The sequence below is a fragment of the Crocodylus porosus genome, unplaced genomic scaffold, assembly GCF_001723895.1.
Source record: "Crocodylus porosus isolate Cpor-Errol unplaced genomic scaffold, CroPor_comp1, whole genome shotgun sequence".
Taxonomy (NCBI): domain Eukaryota; kingdom Metazoa; phylum Chordata; order Crocodylia; family Crocodylidae; genus Crocodylus; species Crocodylus porosus.
Window position 1 is genome coordinate 54,339,332 of NW_017728931.1, and position 16,181 is coordinate 54,355,512.

A 16,181-nucleotide genomic window follows, 5' to 3' on the forward strand; every position below is an offset into this window, starting at 1 on the left:
CAATGTGGTGGCAAGGAGATCCACACTAATGGCACTGTGTGTGTAATAAAGAACGTCTTTTTGTTAGTTCTAAACTTGCTACCTACTAGTTTCATTTTATGGCCCTTAGTTCTCGTATTGTAAGCAATAGTAAATAATAAATCCCTATCCCTCACCACATTGCCTTCCTAGACTGTGTTACATGTCTGAACACAACTGTTGGTAAGACAAATACAGCAGCTGCTCAGTTCAATGTTGTTCCTAGAGCCTGCGGTGTTAAAATGTGTTGTGTTCAGCCAGACTTCAGTGTCTTTTGGGGCCATTCCTGAGAAGCACCCATGCAGATAGCTCCCATGTGGAAACTTTGGAGGTTTTATTCTTACCCCTAAAGTGCAGTCTTTGTTGCATGTTCTTGGGACTGAGGGTTGTTCCAAAGAGCAGCTGAATCTATCAATGATTGTGGAGGCTGGAAAATCTTGGTCTATAATTTATTCTGGTTCTGGTTAAGATGAGCTCCATGTGTCAGCTGGGTGAGAGCATCTGCTGGGAATGCTGTGATGAGCCCAATGATATCAGACATGCACTTTATTTCCAGACACTTCTATCCCTAAGGAAAGCAAATTGTGGTCAGTGTTAAGAAGGTACTTCTTTGTCTCGACTTACCTGAGCTTTGATGCAACAGCTTTCTGTGGTATTTGAGCCACACAAAAGCCCTAGCCAAACGTTGTTTTTCCCTTCCAGCCTCTGGGGGCAGAGGAGAGTGACTGTGTGTGTCAGGTTTTTGCTCCACAGGATCACTTCTGGGGAAGGTTTACTGAAGAAGTGCAGCTGGGTTAGAAGAACTTTGTGTCTGGGGTCAGACTGATCTTTGACAGATGAACACAGCCTGCCTGGGTCTTGCCACCAGCAATGTTCTGACCATCCTACAGGACACATTAGGACCTGAGCACCTCATAACAGTTAAGTAAGATCCACCTTTCTGATCCTCACTCCCATGCATTTGCATTTCCACAGACCTACATTTTGCATGTTGGCTTCTATTCTACCCAAGGGAGCACACAGTTCACTAACAGACTCTATATGCCTGAAGGAGAGTGTTTGTGCTTGAAAGTTTGCAAAGAATAATTTTTCCAACTATTTAGTTGGTCTATTAAAAGATATCACTTCTACCCAAAGAACCTTATCTGCCTATGTCCTTAGACCAACACGACTACAACCAGCAACGCAAAACAGCTAATGCACGTTCCCCAGAGCACCCTGGGGGGTAGGGAAGTTCCCTTCTCAAACTGAGATGCACTTTCCTTAAGTGATTAATCCAAGGTAACATGGGGAATTGGTGGCAAAATGGGGATTTGAGCCCAGATTTCCTGAGAGCCCATGCCATTTCTTAACCATGAGACCATCCTCTTTCTTCTGAGTCATCCCCATGGAGTGTACCTGACATGGAAGACTGTGCAGGGCAGGATTTACTATATGGTAACTAGGTCCAAGGACATGAAGTGCCTTATAGATTAGGGTCAGGACTTTGAACTTTGGTCTGAAGTAAATGGGAGGTATGTGCTCCAGAATGTTTGGAAAGTGTGGTAGTGATGTGTCTGTGTTGGCCTTTGAAAGGTTTGTGTGTGTAGCAGGGGGTGGGGGAAACAGCAAATGGACTGGAAGAATGGAGGATACAGCAGTGTACTTACAGCCCTACCCCTTACAGACAATAGCTACTTGACTAGGTGTCTCTTTTGCCCTAACTACTCTATCAGGAACAGCAGATGCCTGAGCAGATCACTCTGTGGTAGGTCCTGGCTTTGCTTCAAGCCATGCCTAAACCAGGAAAAGAGCTGTCTAAAGAGCTGCTAATCTGCATTAGCAAGCATGTTTTACTTAAACTCTTTCCATACAGGTGTTTTGAGAACTCCAAAAGCATGTTAGCTGGTCACCTGGCATGCTTGTGAGGGTGTTCCTTCCTTGCTATGTGAACACAGCTTGTTTTCCTGGGGCTGGCATGACCCAAAAACACAGATAGCAAGATTCCTCACATTTGCGCATGCTGAACTCACAGCAGTTATATGCCATGGGGCTGGATGTCTGGGTTAAGCTATCTGGTGGGCACACTTCCTGTGTATTGCCTTAGGGTGGCCATCATAGAGGACAGTCCGGTTGTCCTCTGTCTTCTACTGCTACGAAACCTGACGCCTTTCTCTTGAAGATAAAAATAGAGGACATAAAGACATCAGGTTTCGTAGCAGTAGAAGACAGAGTAGCAGAAAACTGGAATGTCCTTTATGATGGACACCCTATATGTCCTGTGTACCTTTTGTGGGAGAGAAGAGGGCTTTCCTGAACTATCTGCTTGACGGCCCAGTGTGGCTGACTGTGATGAGGGTGCAGCCCTAACCCCCTTGGAGCTCGTTGTTAGCTCTCTGAAAGCAGGGACTAATCTTTTGTCGTGGCCCCTTCACAAAAAGCCACAGCATCTTGGCAATTAGCAGTCAGGAAAGACCCAATCCCAGGAGCTTTCAAGTGCACTTCATTAACTGTCCTGCACAGCTGAGTTGCAGTCCCACTGCTGCTGTGTACCCAAGGAGCGAGCGAGCAAAACAAACACACCCTCTGCCATCTTTGTACAAAGTCAGGGGCTGTGCCACGGATGTGCTTGGGCTTGGGTCTCCTTCACCGTGCCCTGGACAATGGCAGCTGTTCCTGTAAGGAGGTTCTGGAAGGTGAGTTTGGGCAGCAATTAGCCACAAGGGCACAGATATGGGGCAGCTTGGCAGCTCCAGCCGTCAGCATAGAATGGGAGACTTCCAGGTCATTCAGTCTGTTCCCCTCCACCATCCTCGTGACGAGACAGTCACCTTGCTGGGGTCACTTAACCCCAGTTTCTTCCTGCCTAGAGTGGGGGAGCTGGACCTGATGATCTGCAAGGTTCCTTCCAGCCCCTAATAATCTATGAGTCTATGAATCCTCTTGGCATCTTTGTGCCCTTTAATCTCTGATCTCTTGATTTTTTTTTCCTCATAAGGGTGATTTTCCTATTTGCTCTGAGTGGTAAAAATGGGCTGTGAACTGAGGGACAGTCAGGTACCAGGATAACTCCTCTCCCCACATGCTGGGGATAAAGTGCTGTGGTCTGGTCTTCCTGGATATGTACTGCAAATTCTTTTCCCTCACAATTGGTGTCTCTGTGGTATATATGGTTTCTTTTGTACTGTTTCTGCCATCACCCAGATATGAGAGAGGCAGGGAGTCTGGACTTAGCTCTTGGATGTGTATGAACTCCCTGGGTGTGGGGCCATTGGCAAACTGTCTAGGATGGCTGGAGCACAGCTGGGTAATGGTGGTTCTCAAGCTCTTTGGGTCGCATACCACATGTTGTTTGTAATATTTAAATGCACCTCTCCAATTCGATGTTATGAATAATAAAGTAACGTTTTATGTTACTAGAACCATACTGTACCCTCACCAGTAACCTGTGAGGCACTACAGACTTGTTCTTTTTTTCTTCCTTTTTCTTAACTCATATTTTCCCTTTCTCTTCTGCTTTTGCAGTCCTTCCTCTCTCCTATCAGCTCCAAATTGGCTTCATAATCTCAGGTATGCATTTTGCAGTTTGAGAAGCCAATCTAGAAACAAGCTTGTCCTTATAGAGACTGTTTTACCTATGGACTGATTTGTTTAGATGTCCCTGTTAATTCATTGTGAGGGCACACTGAATTTTGAATAAGAATGCCTCACCAACCTAGGGTCTGGTTGCAGTGTTAAGCTGCAGGCTGAACAAAATGTTGTATGTTTATGTGGAGCAGAATGATTGGAAGGAACTGGTTTCAAGCTCTGATCTTTGAATCCCTGTGTAGACATAGTTAAAGCAGCCCTGACCTTCATCTTCATTTGCCTGGTTCCAAATCATGCTCTCAGTTTGAAAGATGTTCTTGTTTTTGACTTCCTCTCCCATCTGAAAGTTGAGGAGGGCTCGCTTGCCCATACGTCGAAGCATCTGTAGTAGTGAAGCCAAGCTGTCCTCTGTCTGGTTACAGCTGGGTAGCCCCCTGGTCTCCACTTTCTCCCTTTTGAGGCACGACACTCATACAGCTCAGTAAATATTTTGTGGCTTCCTCACAGTGAGTTGGTATTTAGCTGGTATTGTCCCAACCAGAGATGTTCAGACAAGCTAAACATAATGGCAGAGCCCTGGGGAGAGGAAGGCAACAAATGAAGGTGAAAGAACAAACCTACTCCAACCCATGTGAAACTCAGCCTTCTTAGAGGATCAGAAGAGCTGGGGATGTGTTCCCCAATTCCTCCCTGCCTTCCATTTCACAGCTCTCCCTGCACTCTTTGCTTTCAGGGGGAAGGGCTGACCTCCAGCCTGCCTTTGCAGATAGTTTAGGTAAGAATGCAGCCCACCAGGTGCTGGCTGAGCCCTTTGGAGGGTAAGCCCATGTTTCAAACAGCTATGCTTTCTCCCTCTACATAATGTTAGAAGGATAAGGAACTGGTTTCACAAAGCGTTTATCCTAAAAAACCTGGTACAAATGAAAAGTACATAGCTTGGTAGAGTGGAGGACTTCAGTGGCATTTTGGCATATGTGAAGACCTGCAATTCTGTTTGGGTTCTTGGCTTCACAGGAAAAGTCTGCCTTTACAGGTCAACTCAACCAGTTCATTCCTTGGCATCTCAAAGGAGGCTAGTGAAAGGTCCTGCCTACAGATGCCTGTCCCCTCAGAGGTCACTGAAAAACACATCCTACACCTGGGCCACCAGAGCCCTTGGTAATAACCCTCAGGCACTGTCTCCCAGTGAATAGTAATACGGCTGATTATGCAGCACCATAATGAGGTCAAAGGTGCTTTACAGAAAATGAGTTGCATAACCAGGGACGTAATAGCAGTGCCACCTGGTGGCAGCTTCTTGTAACAATCCAGCTGAAATTTTGCTAATCTTCTTGTCTCTTGTGCTTGGAAAAGCAGACGCTATCAACTTTCTCAATTTGTTGAGTTGCTCCAGCGATGCGTTTAGTATGTTGTGCTTTTCAAAACCTGTATCCCCCACTATTGCTTCCACCTGGTGTCTGGACACCTGTTTTGGAGGATTCACAGGGAGCCCAGGCATCTTTTTGAATCTGCTCAGTAACAGCCAGCTAGGTATGTTATAATCACCACTTTCCCCATTTTCCCATCATCTGGGTTTGCTTTAAGCATGCAGCTGCCCTGGACAAACAATTTGCCATCTTGATGTTACTCAACACTTTGCAGATCTTCCCAAACCACCTGTTCTGACTGCATGGGAGACATTCTGTGATACATTCCCTCTACTGTCACTTAAATCCAAAGCAGCTGCTGCTGCCATAAAAGAAGTGTTTCAAGACTCCTGGGATGGGCCAATACTTTGTAGCTGGAATAGGAGGTAACTCTGTGTTGTGTGAGCATTATGCTCAGAGGCAATAGCTATATCCAGTTTTAACACTTGGCTGTACAGACACCTACTTTCCCCAAGACAACTGTTGATGGCCAGCATGAAACCAGCCCTTCATTGCAACAATCCACCTCTGTTAACAAGGTACCCTCTACCACAGCTGCAATCCTGACCCCTCTGTTCAAGTGCAGCAACCACCATTTGAAATGTTCTGCCCTCTACGTTTAGTGACAGAATCTAGCTTCATAGCAGTAAAAGGGATTGGGAGCTCGGGTTGTCACTTGGATAAAGATGTGGTACAAGATCATGCAAAGAGATCCCAACTTTAATAACCTGTTTACACTCAGATGGTTGAGGTGATTACTATGACTGGACTGGAATATTTCTCAGGAAAGCCATGTTGACAGAGTTCAGAAATGGATAGATTAAGAGCAGCTGGGTATCTCATGCAATCTCTCTCTTGCATTTGCTAGGAAAGCCAGGCATTAAGCATCCATTTGGTTGAATCTTCCCTCCTCCCCGTGATACTGTTTGGGTAGTAGCTGAAACATGAAGAGCTCTGAGAAGGGCTTAGAGACTTTTCAATTTAAGACTTCCACCCTCCCCAAACTACCGTCATCCATTGTATTTGAACTAAGCGGTGCTCCTCCATTACCAAGAGAGATCAGGTTTCATTTTTTACCATCCACCTGAAGGGAGCAGTATGAAGGAATCTTATTCTCAAGTGAGGGAAGACCACCTAACTCAGTCCATCCATTGTTCAGCACAGTAACAGACCCTTTAGAGCTGCACTCAGCCCCCAGGAAATCTCCCTAAATGTACTTCCACATACACTGTGATCTTGCAAGTCATAAGCAGTGTGAGGCAGCCACCACTTCATTCTGTAATATGAAACAGCACAACCTGGGGCACTCTTCCAGTCTGCATCTTGCTGGGGCTAGACCACTGGTACCTGACTGAAGCAGAAGGGCCTCTAATATGGCAGCTGTGCAGACACAGGAACAAATATACAATACTGGTGGAATTCTGTTTATTGTAATAGAAAAAAAACAGAATAAACTAAACACCACTTTCTGCCTAACAACATTATTAATTCATGTTTTAAAAATGGCATGGGGCAGCCCCAGCAATACAAGACAGAACTAGGATTTGGGGCAAAGGGATTCTGTTCTTTTCCAAGAGAACAAGTTCAGTTTCCCTGTCCCTTTGTCAGTCAACTAGCGGAAGCATTTCATTATATACACGACATATTTATCTCAATCTATTTTATATACCTATAAATAAGAGTGGTTGGGTGGAATGCTGAGTATATGTTTTTGCAACTTATGCATAACCGTCTTTTGAAGGGGTGGGTTTCTAAAAGGCATACAGAGTGTGAGCACTCACTATTCAACTGCATTAGTTAAGAGCAAAGAGGACTTTTTTTTCATAGAGTCCATTTGCTGTGCAACCCAGAGTTAAGTCTTAAACAGAGATGACCCTTTGGGGAATTCCCCATCAGAGGTGCATTGTTATTGCGAACACAGTATAGTTGAGTAAAATTTTGCCAAGTAATTCACATAGCAGCATTATTTCTGTACTGAGATTCTAGGGAAAAAGGGCAGATTCCAAAACATAGAAGGAGAAGCCGTTCATCTTCTCCCCTCCTTCCCAGAAAAGATGTAAAAAGTCCTGAAATTGGCAGGGGCAGTCAAGTAGACACCTGGTTCAGGACCACTGGCTCCCTAAAGATACAAAGCTAGGTTACAGGTTTGTCCTGAGTTACACAACAGAATGAGGAAGGACAGGACATACACAGCACATGAAAACTGAGCTATACCTTCCTTACTGGAAGGCAAAGGCCTATTAGTGCCTCTGGATTAGGAAGAGAGAAGGGGTCTGATAGCACTTACTTTAGAACAGTTTCTGCACACTATGCACTTTCTGCCAGCTACAAATTTGTGTAACAAAGCAAGGCCTGATCCTAAGGCCATTGGGTTCCTACTGCTTATGTTTTCTCCAACCTAGAGGCAAATCTCTTACAGTGAAAGGCTTCTGCAGAGGTCTGCGATGGCACAAGCAGATAAAATAATCAAAGACGTTCTGGGCTACCCTGACCAGTGCCCTGGTCGTGGAAGAATTACTTGCAGCTGTGCAAAAAGGATGTAAAATGCTGCCAAATCAAATGAAGGCATTTGACTCTTACTTTGCATGTGCACTAGGGGCTACACCAGGGCAATGGGGAATTGCACACACCCAGAAGAAACCAGGTCATCCTCCTCTTCCACCCTCAAACTCTTGTGAGCTACTTGGGAGGCGTTACTGAATAAAGCTGAGAGAGAGAGGTTCCTAATATACATCTTTTTGGAATAGTTGTCAAGGGGAGAAGGAGCCTAGCAAAGAAAGGACATGCTTGTTTTAATATCCTGGGAGGTTTTCAGTGCACTTGGTGCAATTAGAGATTGAGAGGCAGGTCATAACACTTCCCTTGCACAAGGCACATGGCAAAGTCCGTCTCATGTTGTCTTTCCTAAGTCCAACTGCTGGAGGGAGAAAGCACTCCTAAACTAGAAACAGCAGATACGAGTACTCTGGTTTATCTCCTTCCTCTCCATCAACTCCTTCCCCTAAGATGCGTAAAAGGCTATAGTAATCTTTAGTCAGAGGATGAAGTCCTGACACAACTGTTGGATCTCTACTCAGCCCCGCTCACTCCCAGCAATAGCCCCTGAATATCTCTGACACCCACTGGCAAAAAGGGGAAAAAATAAGATTTAGAAACAGCTGCTTCAGCTTTGCTTTTTTTCCCCCTTTAAATCTGGGGAAATCTGCATGGAGACTAGAGAGCTGCTTCTGGACAGCTTACCTGATATCTGCTCCCCGCCTGCACTTAATCAGACTCCTGTCTGATTCCACTATCATGTAAAGGATTGTGATATCAGACAAGGCTAGGTCTTTTACTGCATATTTTGTGACTCTAATTAAATGCTGAAGGCTGAGCCCACAGCCCACATGTTGTTATGCAGCTGCCATGCTATTCTTGCCTTAATGCACATGCAACACTGATTCATCAGCTCCCATGCAAAAGTTACAAGGGTTTTGTACCTGCACTGATGAGCCTGGGGAGAAGGAAAAGTTTTATTGCGTTTTGTTCTTACTCGACTGCGGTTTTTCTCCCTTCTCACTTAAGGGGATAATGATCTGTGAGTATCCCCTTTTGAGTATCCTCCTGTCTGTTCCTGGTGAGCCTCTGCAGCAGATGCTCTCCCACTGGCACCCAACTGCATAGAAGGTTGTAACAAAAAAGCATCACTGATAAGTGAGCAGCTAATTCAGTCAGGACATTCCTTACCTGGAACCGTGCTCCTAGGCATGTTCTGACCAGGTTACGTCAATTTCAGCATGGAGCAAACAACATAACATTAAATTAATACTTACTCAGAAGGCTTTAATACTTGTGGGCCCTCACTATAGGGTTATAAAACTCACTGTTTTTTTCCCCCATCACGGATGCAGTAGATGCTCCATATTATGGGCAGTGGGGAAAAACAGATGTAGTCTGCTAAGGGATGGTTAGGCTTTATAACTCAGTGCTTCCCTGTGGGTATTCCCAACTTTGTGGCAGGTCCTCAAGTTTTCATAGAATTAAATCCCCTTCACTAGCTTGGGGGGCTACTTAGAAAGCATCAGTGTGCTTGGACAAGACAGCCGTAATAAATTAGTATAATTCTATCAGAAATGATGACAACCTTTTTGGTAGCATCTTACATGCAACCTGATAAATCCTCCACCTACAAAGTCTAAAAAAACCATCTTGTTGCTTTCTTTTAGTTAATTCTGATGTGAAATTATAAAATAGAAATCTGGTAGTTTTGTGTTTAAAAAGGGGAAGCCCTGGTGAGGTGGGGCACACCCCTCCACTCCTGTTAGCTCTGTCCATTGTGTCTGCTGAAAGTGTTCCCGCCCGGTGGCTGGATCTGGATGGAATCCAAGAGAGGCCTCAAAGCTTGTCCAAAGGGTCTGAGGAGGCAAAAAAATAAGACCTAGATCTTCAAGTGCTCAAAAGATATTCACAAGACTTTCTTGTGCCCTCCTGAAAATCAGCCACTTCTTGGAATAGAAGTTGACTAGGAATGTCTGTACAAACTTGATTTCAGGTGAGCCAGCTCTAGATCTAACATACAGTACTAGCATGTTATAATATGTTAGCTCTAGACCTAACATGCAGTACTGTCATGGTGGTGATACCTTGTTTGAAACTTCCAGTAACTTACTGGAGCTAGATATAAGATCAGAATTTCATTTTGCAATGCAGTTTTCCATGAGGTATCATATGAATAACTTTAAACAGAGAAGTAATAGTGTTTCCAACTGAAGCTGTTAGGAGGAAAATCAGGGAGGAGGAAGGTCAAGTTTGAACTTGGCCAGAAATGCCATAACTTAAAATAGAAACCTTTGTGTATTAGAAAAGGGAAAGGGCATGGGCTCTTGCATAGCCATGAGTAGCCCAAGACCCAGTCTGAGCATTGAACCAACATCTCACAAAGGTGCAAGTGGCTGTTCTGTCAGAGGAAATGATCAAAGACTAATTCCTATTTGAATTCTACAGCATCTGGATTCTCTTTGAAAGTTTTCCATTCAAGTATATGCCATGTCTGACTTCACCAGGCTTTTGAAATCTAAGGAGATGATTTCCCAAGACTGGAAAAACTTGCCTATCAATTGGTATTGCACATCTCAAGATGGGTAGTGTTATGTGAGCTGTTAAGGAAGTGGCTCCCCAAGCATCTGACTGCAGTTTTCTCACTGCTTCAACTCAGGGTATGCACCAAGGGAGCCTGGGTTAGTCTCCAAACTCCAATCTGATGGAATAGAATGTTAGAGGACTTTCTCTCATGCCCTCCTTTCCAAATGCTTCCAACCCAACCATAACTTTTGTGTTTCGAGAGCAACTTCAGAGTTTCACCTCTCTTTGCCCTCCTCTAAGGAAAGCCAGAGTCCATTACAGTGGGACAGAAATGGGGATTTAAGCATTGCTGGGCTCTATCCTGAGCTAAGGCCCAGCCTACAGGAGTTTAAAAAAGGTATTAGTGTCCTGGGCCAATACCCCTAGAAGCACTCTCATCCCTCCTCTCTTCCTCTTGCCAAGTGAGACAAATTCACAGGGAATCAACTGTTTTTAAGTTTGCTGAGGGTAGAAAGAGAAAACATTCCACCCTTTCTTTAGGTACAGTTGCACCTGGTGTGTGCAGTACAGAGACTGTCATTACACATGTATGTTAAAGTTTAGCAAGTAGCATCTTCTTCCTAATCTTATAAAATAGAACAGATGCCAGTCTCCTCCTTATCTGTTCTGGCAACAAACATTTAGACATTAGCAAGACACAGTGTGCTCCTTTTATAAACAGAAGCCAAACTCACGTTGCAAGGACTTCGGATGGAAGGTCAGTGATGTAGGAAGGGATTTTCTTTCCCGTCAGGAACTGTGCCACTTCGTTACTGAAGGTATTGCAGTTATGTTCAAAGAGATTATAAGACTCTCCTCTGTGCCCAGGAGGAGGAGTTAAAAACAGAAAAGAGAGACTCAGCCATAGCTAGTAAAAGCACTTGGATCAATAATGAGAAATAACCCCTTAGAAAAGCACCTTGCATCCCAAAGAATGCATGGCTCTTTAAGCAACATACATTAGTCAGTTCACCTACACATTCAGCTGAGGTGGGGGTGGAAGACAGCATCTCTGATGCTACAAAACAGTCTTTTGGAGGGGAAGTGCGGACCAGTTTCTTCAAGTGAAACTACAGATGGGGTACGAGATCAGATGAATTACAAAAGTTGGAATTTATCAAGAACACCAGGTATTATGTTTCCTGCTCTTGTAAAATGTGTACTAGGATCTCTAACAAACACAAGTGGCATCAGGATCTCAAGTTTATGTATTATTGCAACATTTCAGTACTGATTCTCAGGAAAGACAACATGCTAATGAAATATCGTTTCCTATACCACGTGCATTTTCCCTAGAGATCCTCTCACCAAGGCATTATGACCCTGTTTTGCTGTCAAGTATTGGCACTGCAGGCTTCCTGGCAGAATGCTTTGTAAAGTCTAGCTAAAGGTCTAGGTCCATTGGACTGTTGTGTAGCTTGCAGTTTATTACTTGCCAACATGCTAGATCTAGCCCCAATGTTTGACTAACACCAAACAGATTTTTGGGCAGCTAAAGTTTTGTATTGGTGGAATTGGTCCCAGGGTTCCCCAGCCCACCTTTCTCTAGCATATAGCATCTCTATGCCAAGAAAATATTTAAAAAAAAAAAAAATGAAAAAACTAATGCTCACCGGAACATCGATTCCCCCAATGAGGACAGGTATTCCAGGAAAATTTCTTCTGTAACTTCAGTGTTTCCTAGGTCCACAACCGAGTCTGGGGGGCCAAGCAGCGTTCCTCCCTGTAAAATTGAAAACCAAGAAAATAAGCTAAATGGACAGAATGGATTCACTTGGAGATTGGCAATTTCCTACTGTCCATAATGCCATTTGAGCTGTCATTGTTTGCCTAGGATCAGAGAAAGGAATTTAGACTGCCAGTTTGAGAGAAGCCCTGCTGTTCCTTTCACTCCCCATTTAGACAATGAAATAACAGAGTTCATGTGGCTTATACTGCTACTTGGTCTATGCTTTCCACACTGTGCCTCTGACATGTGGCTAACTTCTGTTTAGCAGGGCCTGGGCTTGGACTCAAGAACTGGAAGGAATGTCAAGGCATGAGCATATTTTTACGTATCTTGAGTCATTAAGGTCAGAGCATAAAAAAGCCTTTCAATTTAAGACCAGCCAAGGCTGCCTATAGGTAGCTCAGTAACAGAAAGCATTTACCCCCTCGAACTCTGAGTGGCAGGAAGCCCTACAATTTCTTTGGAATGCTGGCTGAAAAAAACCTTAACTTCTGGCTGTATTATATATCATTAGTAAAAGTTTCCCTTTTCCCCCTGAGGTGACCAGTCCCTGTGGTAAACAGAACTTCACCTGGCTGCATTCTGAAAACTGTTCAAACTAAATACGCTTTACCTCCTGCTCTTCTAGAGGGCGGAGATGCAAGGTTCTCCTGATTAAAGAAATAATTTCTTGCAAATTAATAGAATTTATTTGGGAAATACAGCTTGAAAAAATTAAGTTTTAGGAAAGCTGAACTTACAGGTGCACAGCTGGAAATTCCACCACTGCCATAGAAGAATTCATCCTTATGGACAATTATGGAGGTATGCCTGTCATGGGAGGGCCAGAAGCCATGTAAAGAGAAGAGGAAATGGGTTACTCAGCATAAATATCATCCACAGCAATTATTACTTAAGGATGTTACTAAGGCAAACAACTGTAGCAAGACTCAAGAAAAGATCATGGCCTTTCTATGATCATATTCCAATATCCCAGTGTCTGCTGGGATGTTAACATAAAAATGGTCCACATGAATATCAAGCCTTGTGCCACACTACAGATAGGTGGGAGATTATGTGATTGAGCCACACCGAGACGTTAAAAAGGGTGATAGGAGGAAGACCCCTTCCCGCCAGAACACAAGGTCCTCTGTGGCCTCCCTCCTCCAGCCAGATGGGCAGAAGAACTCCCAGCTGTGGGACCAGTCCCCTCAGGGAATCAGAAACTGGGAGAGCCTGGAGCATGAACTAACCCAGTAGGCAGAGAAGAGATAGTGGCTGGATGGTGGGAAGTGAATACAAACATGGGACAGTGAGTGGAGGCTGAGCCCACTGGCAGGGCAGCAGAGGACAGCTAAGTGGGCACTTTACTGGAGGTGGGAATTTTAACAAGTTGGGTGTAGTGCTGTTTTGTATCAGGAAGCATGCATTAGTAAGTAACAATGTGACCTTATTTGTAAGCCTTATCTTTCACCCACCTACTTCCCCACCTACTCTTGTGTGTTGGCAAGTCTGCAGCTAGAAGTAGAGCTGCTTTAAAAAAAAAAGAGACCACACCCTATGTTTGAAAGGGTCAACAAGCTTTGAGTGATACTGCAATAAATTGCAACTGTTTTTAATATTTTTTGTACTCAGGTCCACTGGCAAGAGCTTAAAGAGATTTGAACAGTACTTGACTGCACCATGCATGTCTGCCCTAAATTAGTTTGTTTTCCAGGAACCTTAAAAACATTCAGAAACACTCTCTACAGCATCAGAACAATTTCTTAATGGCTGAAGCATATGTAATGATGTCCTGTTGGAAATGCTTCTCATTCTGCTCAGTATCTAACGCACATTAAATCTAGTGACTTACCAGATACCATCCAGCTGTTTTCCTGTGTGGAGTGGGGGAAAAAAGAGAGAAAGTCATCAGCCATTCACTTAATACTTTTCAGCCCACTTGCTGTCAATCACCAGTACATCTTTTCCCCCAGATGCAGACATTTCCCTCTGCCTGACAAAGGATGTTTGTACCCAAAAGCTTGCAAAGAACAATTTTTCCAACTATTTAGTTGGTCTAATAAAAGATATCACATTTACGCAAAGAACCTTGTCTGCCTATGTCCTTAGACCAAAATGGCTACAACCAACACCCTTATCTTCCCCATTATCCCATCTGGCCTCAAACCCCAGACTGCAGCTTTCACCTCAACGCTAATTCTTTTCAAAGGCACAGGAAACAGTTTATGTTAATTTTCTTTGGGGTGTTAGTAAGGGAAACCACACTGGCTGCTCTGTTCACTTAATTTCTGTTTGCTTGCATGACAGCTTTGGTCACAACAGCTTTTTTCACCAATAAACACCTCCTTGACCCTCCCCAGGCTTGACATGAGGAATCAGAAAAGAGTTCCATTTCAGTAGCCCAGTTAGTCCTCCACCACAAGGGTGCTCATCCAGGACTAGCCGCACTGAAGTTTTGCACATGTTGATACAGAGCCACTGTATGATAATTATTTTCATCTTCAGTCACTACCGAGGAGGGGCCAGATTGGAACAGGTGATTTAGAGTGAAAGTCTAGCTCTGTCCTAGTCCCTCTGCCCCTTAAAAATACAGTCAAAGTGCAAACACTGAGTATAACCTTCCCATGTTTCTTCAAGGGTGTTTTTTTTAAAACTAATTAGGCCTTCTGATTTTTTTTTTTTTTTTTTTTTTAAGGGCAAAGCAAAACCTAACACCCCTACTGAATACTGAAGATAGCATCCCTGTTGATCCTATTACCCTCAGCTGTTTTGAAGGTGTGTACCTGAAGCTGTCTTTTCTCTTAGGGCTGGTCTATGCAGGAGAGTTGTTATAGCGAGGGTGTACTTTTAAAGCAAAAGGTATTCTACAGTAACTTCCCAAGGTGGACTGAGCTAAACGCTAAGGCCCTGCACTCTCAGTGTAGAATAAGAACATTTATGAAGTGAGCTAGGGCAGAATAGCTGTTCCACATTTAGGTTCTTCCAGGTTACTTCTCTGTGTAGGTAAGCCGAAAGCTTTTGTTTCATTTCTTGTCTAGTTCAAACCTTGTTTCCAAGCTGCCTTCAATGTTTGCATTTAAGGAGGAAGTGGTACAAAATTGACCAGGGAAACGAAACCACAAATAATATTCAGAAAAAACAAGATAGCTATTTTCCTGTTCATCACACTGAGGATGAAACAAGATGATTATTTTGGTTTTCACATTAATTTGAGATGGAAAGATGAGACTCAGGGCATTAAATGGAGGGGAACTAAAAATGATCACATTCAAAATGACTTGGCTCAGGGAGGAAGAATTAGTCTCCAACTTGGACATAAAACAGTGCTGAACAACAAATTATATGTCTACATTTATTTCTGCCTATCATTTAGCATAATGCAACCCATATATGTATTACTGGAATATACCCAAGTTTACCTGGAAGACACACTAATAGTGTGGCCCTATTTTAAAGAGAAACTACAGGGCTTTAAAAATACTAGGCTGGGATAGACTTCAAATTTATAAACACATCTAGTAACTAAATGTAAAAATAGCTGCTTCTACTCATGTCAAGATCAAGATTCAGTATTTTCCTAGGCAGCATCAGTTTCCACTGGACAGATGGAATAGTTATGTTTGTACATCACTCATCCTGGATACTGAAACTCTGCTATACCAGATAGTTCCCCTCATGAATTCCATTTACAAGTAAAGAGATGCAGTGGTTGGATTCCTCATGGGGCAGGAAAAAATATCTAAATTAAAATAATAAAGACATTTCCAACTGCCTTTTAAAAAATATACTAATTTAGAATTAGGCACTGAAACAAATAAGGGATGTAAGCAGATATGAGCTTGACACCACAAAGCCTAACCTTGAAGATGTTGGCTCCAAACTGGAACCCAGGATTAGGTGCCTAGATTCCATGCACAGTTCATGGGGAGAGTTAGGTAGCTCAGAAGAGTGGTCCAAAAACCTCACACCCTGAGCCAGGAGGTTCATATATCTGGCTAATAGGAAACACAGAGCACTGGAGATATTTTGATTACTATGCATTAGTTTTGTATACTTGTAAATTACACTAGGATCCGGAGTGGACAGATACTCTCTTCAAGTAACTGCTTGCAGCAGGCAATAATACAGTTCCCTGCCAGTAGTGACAGAGTAGCATAGAAGCCAGTTTCCCTTAAGAAAAATTACCCCAGGGTAAGCTGCAGACACCCAGTACATACAGTTATGTAACTTACACTGATGTAGTTTACCCTGATTTTTCTCAAGATCATTCTACACCAGATTTGAGTACATTATATAGATTCATAGATGCTAGGGTCGGAAGGGACCTCAATAGATCATCGAGTCCGACCCCCTGCATAAGCAGGAAAGAGTGCTGGGCC

The 16,181-nt window shown here is 43.5% G+C and overlaps 1 protein-coding gene across 2 annotated transcripts in view; it reads right to left on the minus strand.

Annotated features, from left to right (window-relative positions):
• Window positions 1–6,394: 6,394 nt before the first annotated feature.
• DESI1 (desumoylating isopeptidase 1) overlaps window positions 6,395–16,181 on the minus strand; it is a 16,712-nt gene continuing 6,925 nt past the window's right edge. Inside the window, exons 2-6 of one of the 2 annotated variants that reach the window (XM_019545031.1) lie at window positions 13,655–13,676; window positions 12,561–12,630; window positions 11,705–11,814; window positions 10,787–10,909; window positions 6,395–9,385 (exon numbers count right to left, since the gene is read on the minus strand). In XM_019545031.1, coding sequence (XP_019400576.1) covers window positions 9,292–9,385; window positions 10,787–10,909; window positions 11,705–11,814; window positions 12,561–12,630; window positions 13,655–13,676 — 419 coding nt within the window. In that variant the 3' untranslated portion in view covers window positions 6,395–9,291. The other variant, XM_019545032.1, reaches the window with a different exon arrangement.